General features: G+C 36.6%; 1 protein-coding gene across 1 annotated transcript; it reads right to left on the bottom strand.

Moving 5' to 3' along the window:
* Positions 1-7,171: 7,171 nt before the first annotated feature.
* LOC142874275 (olfactory receptor 5H8-like) lies at positions 7,172-8,131 on the bottom strand. The gene has a single exon (XM_076008840.1). The coding sequence runs from the start codon at positions 8,108-8,110 to the stop codon at positions 7,172-7,174; it is 939 nt and encodes a 312-aa protein (XP_075864955.1). The 5' UTR covers positions 8,111-8,131.
* Between the last annotated feature and the right edge of the window lie 244 nt (positions 8,132-8,375).

Below are 8,375 nucleotides of genomic sequence, written 5' to 3'. Positions count from 1 at the left end.
GGTTTGAATGACTTACTCTTCTACAGAAGAATCTCTATTTATGCTCAGTATGTGCTGCTCATTTTTTAGGCAGTAATTTTACAACAACATACCTCTTACGAGGAAAGTACACTTATGTTGCTATCAATAAGGGCTTATGTAGAGAAGGGTAGCATTGACTACATGAAAACTACCTCTAAAGCTAACGAGAGCTGTAGTTTTCCTTGGTATTTTAAATTGGAAAAGAGAAGTCAAAGCAGGTGAGAGGGTAGATAGCAAAGACTATAGTTATAGAAGTACTCTTGTTTAATTCTGATGGTGATAATATCAGATATCTTTAGATAATACTAGCGGGAAACAGAGTTTTCTGAGAAATAGTTGTCAAAATATTCTAGGTGCACTTAACTATGTTATACTTTGACTAAAATATATTACAGATTTGAAAAGTTTATACCCTAGAATCTGGTAAACTTGGCTTAAGCTAAATGAATGTATAAATTTTATTGGTTTGAAACGCATGTATTTTAAAGACGGAAAAAGTAGCTCTGAAAAGGCAAATGTAGGCAACATGAAAATAATTATTTTTATATCTACATTTATACTTTGTAATACTTCATATTTGTACTCAAATTTCATGTTTACAAGTATGAAGGGCAAAGAACAACAAAGAATCTAACCACTTGCACCATCAACTACATTCAACAGAATTAATACTGTTGTCCCTATTCCCTTTTTCTAAATCCAGGACATGGTAACTGCCACTGCATCCATGCTATTCACTTTTTGAAGTTAGAGACTTTGTGTAGTTCAGCATACCCTGGGTTTCTGCAGAGCTGAACTGAGCTGCTTCATGTTTCAGGACAAATAAACTGGAAGAAACTGACCCTTCCTGTTTCAGTTTTGTTGCTGGTGAAGAACAAAGTATCCAAGGATTCAAAAATAGAACTCATGGCCCGTGGTTCTGTACTGTTTAACTGAACTTTACTTTCTAAAGCAAGTCAATTTTAGCAGCGCAAATTTTGGGTGTTTGTGTGATGAATCAATATTCATGGAAAAGCTAGAGTATGTCTGAATACTTCCAAGAGGAAAATGAGTACTAGTGTCTAAAAGAAAATATAAGCATGTTTCTGCTTATCAAACATGTCACGGCCTAAGAAGTTAGAAATTCCCCTACATCTATGGGACTGGGGAAAGATGTCTGTGAGTAGGAAGTCATTTTGGGTCTCTGTGTCCTGTGATTCCAAGTGCTAATGGTGCTCAGTTCACTCTCTCAGTTTGAGTCTGGATATTTGAGGCTGAAAAAGAATTCTTCAGCTTTAAACATTCCACCATTGTAGGTTCGGCCTAAAGGGGGCTTGAGTGTGAAGTCCAGGATTCACGTCAGGTCCCGTTTTGGTGTCAGACCATATACTACGATTATCAATGTCTAACAAGACAGATTACTTCACAAGGTGTTTTCTAAGAACTTAATAAATCTGAGGTGAGTGTCTGATCAGCTGTCATGTTCTGTGAAGGAAGGATAGTATTCTGTGCACTGAAGTTTATAATTGTTGCAGGTTTCCATTGTCTGAGGGTCATTCTGAGAGAGCAAACCATGACTTACTGTCTCTGCCACAAAACTTGGCTTATATTATAAGGTTATCTGTAGCATCATTGTATGATGAATAAACACTCTCAAAAATGTCTCTGCACATTCTGGGTTGGTCCACCTCTATGTGGTAATCTGTGGGTCTTTGAGTCTCTTTGGCTTGAGTTTCTCTGGAGACCCCACCTCACTAGAAAGAAGCATCTATGAATACATCAGGCTAAGCACCTATAGATGATGTTACCTTAGAGCTGGACACTTATGGGAAGGGAAACTGTAAAAAAACCACAAATAAGTTTGTGGACAAGACTACACAGAGGCTAACCCACTGTGAAGAAGGTAAAAAGCTGTATGAGGCATAAGATAGTCCTGTCAGTACGTTCACTGAAGAAATTCTGTTCTTTTGACATGTGTTCCCTAGTTCCTCAAAAGAATTAGATGAATTTTTACTCAAGTTCACTTAAACATCTGTACTAATAGGCTCAATTTTAGAAAGAGGTAGGCTCTCCTTAGGACACCAAGCCTCTGAATCTAGGCTGAGGATAAGGGTTGCTATAGACAAGGGCAGTAAGTGCACAGCCCCTGTGGCAGAGTCCTGCTGGGCACCTAACACCACAGGCTGGGTGGAGGAGTCAGCTGTGGGCACAAAGACAGGCATAGGAGAAACCTGCATCACTGGAAGTGTAACCAAAGCCACTTTGGGCACTGGTAGAAGCAACTTCTCAGAATATTATTAGAGGTATCAAAAGAGTCTACTTTCTGGCAGTAGAGCTGCATGAGTCTTCAAAACATGCTACTAGCTTTATTTTTGAAAATTCTAGTTCTTGAGTGTTTGGTCTAGGGATTGGCTGGTTGCTCAATGATTCCATGGTCTTACTGCACACAATGTGGCTATGTCGCTCCCGCCTCGCCAGCAAGGAAGACGCGGCAACCGGAGTTCTTCTGACAGTGCTTTAATGGGGTTCCCTTTAAACTTACATGATGCGGAAGACCCAGCCCGGCAGCGCGCAGGCCGCTATATACCCCAGAAGCACAACCCCTAAGCTGCGATAGGCCGCTCAGCTGTCGAGCCACCAAAGCATTAGTCCATAGCAGGACCCTTTGTTTGCATGCTTGTGCCACAGGGCAACCGACAATTGCGCGTGCGCTGAACTTGTTAGCTGCTCTAGGCAAAGCCGGAAACAGGCGCCAACTTGTAATGGCGTTTACACCACGCCCCACATGGCTATGCAGACAGTTTTCCATTTTCATTTTATTAGTAGGTGGTTCCCTGTGTTCTTCACAGATCTCATGGCTAGTTCCCTAGATGTGAGAATATAATGTGATCCCACACCATACATATTGCTATACCATACAAATTGCTATACTGTCTACATTTATGCCTCCTCTCAGCATGCATATTTATAAAGGGCTGTTTTAGAAGAGAAAATTAAGAAAATGATCTGTCATTTTTGTGAGCATCTTACAACTAGACAACAATAGAACTTCCATATGGTTTTCAAATATTTTCTTTCTATTATTTTTATTTCGGCATATTATGGGGGTACAGATTTTAGGCTTTCAATAAATGCCCTATTCCCCCCCACCCCCACAAGTCTGAGTTTCCAACATGACCATCCCCCTGATGGTGCACATCTCACTCATTATGTATGTATATACCCACACCCCTCACCTCTCCCACCTGCCCAATACCCTATTACTGTAGTACCTATGTGTCCACTTAGGTGCTGGTCAGTTAATACCAGTTTGCTGGTGAGTATATGTGGTGCTTGTTTTTCCATTCTTGGGATACTTTACTTAGTAGTATGGGTTCCAGCTCTAACCAGGAAAATATAAGATGTGCTATATCACCGTTGTTTCTTAGAGCTGAATAGTACTCCATGGTGTACATATACCACATTTTATTAATCCATTCTTGGATTGATGGGCACTTGGGCTGTTTCCACAGCCTTGCAGTTATGAATTGTGCTGCTATAAACATTCGAGTGCAGGTGTCTTTTTTGTAGTGTGTCATTGGATCTTGACAGTAATGGCATGCCCAGTAATGGGATTGCTGGATCAAATGGTAGATTCACTTGTATCACTTTAAGGTATCTCCATATTGCTTTCCACAGAGGTTGAACTGGTTTGCAGTCCCACCAGCAGTGTAGGAGTGTTCCTCACTCTCTGCATCCACGCCAGCATTTATTGTTTGGAGACTTTTTGATAAAGGCCATTCTCACTGGAGTTAAGTGATATCTCATTGTGGTTTTGATTTGCATTTCCCTGATGATTAGAGATGTTGAGCATTTTTTCATGTTTGTTGGCCATTCTTCTGTCTTCTTTAGAAAAGTTTCTGTTCATGTCCTTTGCCCATTTTTTAATAGGGTTATTTGATTTTTTCTTACGGATTTTCGTGAGTTCTAAGTATATTCTAGTTATCAGCCCCTTATCAGATGCATAGAATGCAAAAATTTTCTCCCATTCTGTAGGTTGTCTGTTTACTTTTATGACTATTTCTTTGGCTGTGCAGAAACTTTTTAGTTTGATCATGTCCTATTTATTTATTTTTGTTGCTGCTCTGATTGCCTTTGGGGATTTCTTCATAAACTCTTTGCCTAGGCCGATGTCTAGGGGAGTGTTTCCAACATTTTCCTCTAGAATTCTACTAGTTTCATACCTTAGGTTTAAGTATGTTATCCAGTGTGAGTTGATTTTTGTGAGAGGTGAAAGGTGTGGGTCCTGCTTTAGCCTTCTACAAGTGGCTATCCAGTTTTCCCAGCACCATTTATTGAAAAGGGATTCTTTTCTCCAGTATGTTTTTGTCTTCTTTGTCAAAGATTAGATGGCTATATGAGGATGGTTTTATATCAGGGTTCTCAGATCTGTGCCACTGGTCAATATTCCTATTTTTCTACCAATACCAGATTGATTTAATTAGTACAACTTTGTACTATAGTTTGATATCTGGCATATTAATATCTTCCATTTTGTTTTTTTTTTGCCTAGAATTGCTTTTGATATTTGGGGTCTTTTTTGGTTCCATACGAAGCATAAAATTATTTTTTCTATATCTGCATCTTCACAGGTTTTTTTCTAAAGGGCAGAGGTCCTTCCTGTTCACCTTAGTGATGTGTGACTATATAGTTTGATTGGCAATCATTACTATCAGTCTTCCTTCTCATGAAAAAGTAATTAGAAAAAAAACACAGTATTTCAATTCTACAAACACTGCCCCAAAACAAAAGTACAGAGCATGGGATGGAAACATTTAGAATAATTGTATGGTGCTATAGTGCTATTTATGTAATGAATATAGGATGTGTAGAAATTCCATATTTACTGATTTCTAAATAATTTGAATGAGAAAATTTCTGCTTAACTGATTATTTAAAAACAATTGTTCTCTAAGTGTGTATTCAAATCAAGAGCATAAAGATTGCTGAATCAAAAACTTTATTGATGGAGCTTATGCATCTATATTTTCACAACCATTCCAGGTGACTACAATGCCCATTGAAGTTTGAGAAACATTGTTTTAACAGAAACAAACAACAAAAAGTAGTCTAGAAAACAGACTTCTAGACAAAAGATGTTCTGATAGACACCTAAGAAGTATAATAGTTAAGATTCTAGCATAGCTAGTTCACAACTCAGACTCTAAGAAATACTGTTCTAGTTTTGATTGGTGATTGTTTCTTTTCTTCTAATTTCTTATTATGTTATTTCTTTCTACACCATATAAGGTAATGTCATCAATTTCCTGAACATTATAAAGTATTGTAAAATAATGAGAAAAAATATGTAATACATGTATATATATAAAGACAGAGAAACAATAAATGGTTTCAAATCAACAGATTAAGGAATGAATATACCTTAATTCTTAATACTCTTAATAATTGAGAATACCTCTAATCATGTTATTAGTGATTCAGTGGATAGTTTTAAATTCAACATTAGCAATATACCAGAAAACTGGATGAACATAGCAAATATAATATACTTTACATATAAATATTCATTAAATAATATATACTTCTTTTCAAATGGAATTATATCTAGTTCTTTTTTCATATTTGAAACTTTAGATATATATTCCTTTTTTGAAACAAACAAAAATAAATATAACACATATATGTTATAACTGGGTAAAAGCCACTGCATTCTACTAAGTGAAATATCACAAGAACAGAAAAACAAATACCGCATGTACTGACTATCAAATTGGCACCAACTGAACAGCATTTATGTGCACACATAGTAATGACATTCATCAGGTGTCAGGAAGGTGGGAGGCAGATGAGGGAGTGAGTAAATCCACATCCAATGGGTGTGCCACGCACCATATAATGGTGTCTTATTAACAGAAGCAGAATATCTAGGCATAATGCAGGCTTTTCACAAGTGAATATTTTACCTTTTCTCTAAATCTCATTTACGGGACAAAAATTATTTAATAAAGAGAATAAATCTATAAAAGAAGTAAAAATGGGATCACACTAAGAGAATGGAGACTTTGTTGAATTTCAGAAAAGCATAAGGTAGATGAGATTGTACTGAAAGACAAATCAGAGAAGAGGAATCTGTGGACTAGACATGTACAAGATGAGGCTGCAGAGGAAGTCTGAGTTTCTGAGAAGCTCCCACCTCCCCCTTCCATGCTTACTCAACCTAGAGTCGGACTTGATAAGTTACATAACTGACCATATACATATAGTTTCACAACTGTCTTCTCATTAAAGGAATATGTTAAGTAGGAAATCAGACCTTCAAAGTGGCAGAAGAAAGAGACAACAGATGCTTATATTACTAATCTAGTCTTTGAGTCATAGTAGTGAATGAAAAAGCAAAAGTCTAGATAATTGATGAGAAACCCTTAGTACAGTGGATATGTCATGGAGTAATACAAATCAACAAATTAAAGACAGTGCAATAATATGGATTCTCTTGGGTGAAAGAATAAAACAGCTAGATTGCCATCCCTTTACTCTTTTCCATGTGCTGTGCAGCTATCTCTCAGGGGAACAAGAAAAGAGTAAGTGACCTAGTTTAATCGTGTGTACTGGACATCCAGATATAAAGAATAATGATATAAGTTTTAGGTGCATATATTTTATATTTTTTACTGATAAGATTGAATAGCTTCTCTCTGATATCAGTCTACCCCAGGAGCCAGTGGGATTTGGTAGATAACAGAATTCCTTGGATTTTGCTCTGTTCACCCAAACAGAAACCTGCAACCGACATAGGATATATGGGATATGAGTGTCTGGACTATGGAGCTCTATGTGCTGCATGATTTATCATACTCAAGTTTTTCTCAGAGGAGAGACACAATTTTACCTTTTCATGTGTTTATCAAGACAAATGAAGAACATAAAACCTATAAAATGTTTTTCGTGGTTTTCTGCTTTAAATATTCTAGTACGAGAGGACACATAATTAAAATTTTATGTATGTTTTTAAGTACATAAAAATATTAAATTTATTAAATAGTCACACTTTAAGTCATTAAAAATCTAGGACAATTGCAATTGCAAAAAAACGTTCAACATGTGCAAAATTATACCAACATCTAGCCTGCAAAATATTGTGACTTTTTAACTGAAATGAGATGAGATATTACTACGAGACAAAAACTTTTCCCTTTAATGTATTTTTCATTGAGTCTATGACTTGCTTATTTCTCAGGCTATAGATAAGTGGATTGAAGAAAGGAATTATAACAGTATAAAATAGAGAGTCTACCATGTCTGGATTAGTAGCTTGTGGAGATGGAGGGAGCACATACATGAAAACAAGAGGGCCATAGAACAAAGACACAGATAAGAGGTGAGCTCCACAAGTGGAGAAGGCTTTCCTTATGCCTTTGACAGATTTATTTTTTAAAATTGTAAAGAGAACAGATGTATAAGAGACAAGAATAGTCACAAAGGTGAATGCTTGAATTGAACCAGCAAAAATATAAACCAGGAGATAATTAATAGAAGTGTCAGTACAAGAAATCTTTAACAATGGGATAATGTCACAGTAAAAGTGATCGATTATATTGGAATTACAGAAGGTTAACCTACATAAGAAAACTTCATGAATTATGGCATGAAGAAAGCCACCTAGGAATGACAAGACTAATAGCCGGATGCACAGTGCATTCGTCATAATCACTGGATAGAGTAAAGGTTTGCATATGGCTACATAGCGATCATACGCCATTGCTGCCAAGATAAAACCTTCTGTGGTTAAACTGATTGCAAAGGAAAAAAATTGTATCAAACATTCAGATAGAGTCATTATCTGACTCTTGGCTAAGAAGTTGACCAGCATGTTGGGGGTCACTGAGGAGGATAACCAAGCATCCGTAAAGGCTAAATTTCTAAGGAATAAGTACATGGGGATGTGAAGGTGAGGGTCATTACAAATGAGAGTAATCAGACCAAGGTTCCCCACAATGGTGATGAGATATATCACCAAGAATGCCAGGAACAGGGGGATTTTCCACTCTGGTTGATGAGTGAGTCCTGTGAGAACAAACTCTGTTAGCAGTGTTGCATTTTCCTTTTCCATGTCATCACTTGGTGTCCTCTGAAATAAAATGCAGTAAATGTAAAAAATATATATTCACTATGCATTAATAATTATTACAAGTTGAAATTGGGGTAACGAATTCAAATAAAATTCTCATCAGATCACCTTTTAATTTAATTTATTACTAGTACACTGAAGGAAACTATTTAGCAAATAGAAGAAACGAATGAAAATAGAATTACTTTCCTTTCAAAAAAATTGCAAGATTTAATGGATTTAGAGAAAAGGAGACACATTCTGAGCA

This window comes from Microcebus murinus, chromosome 1 (genome assembly GCF_040939455.1).
Source record: "Microcebus murinus isolate Inina chromosome 1, M.murinus_Inina_mat1.0, whole genome shotgun sequence".
Taxonomy (NCBI): Eukaryota; Metazoa; Chordata; class Mammalia; order Primates; family Cheirogaleidae; genus Microcebus; species Microcebus murinus.
Note: the sequence above shows the minus strand (reverse complement) of the source record. Positions and strands in the feature narration are given on the sequence as shown.

Coding starts and splice junctions, on each gene's coding strand:
- LOC142874275 (XM_076008840.1), bottom strand. CDS start 8,110: ATGGAAAAGGAAAATGCAACACTGCTAACAGAGTTTGTTCTCACAGGA.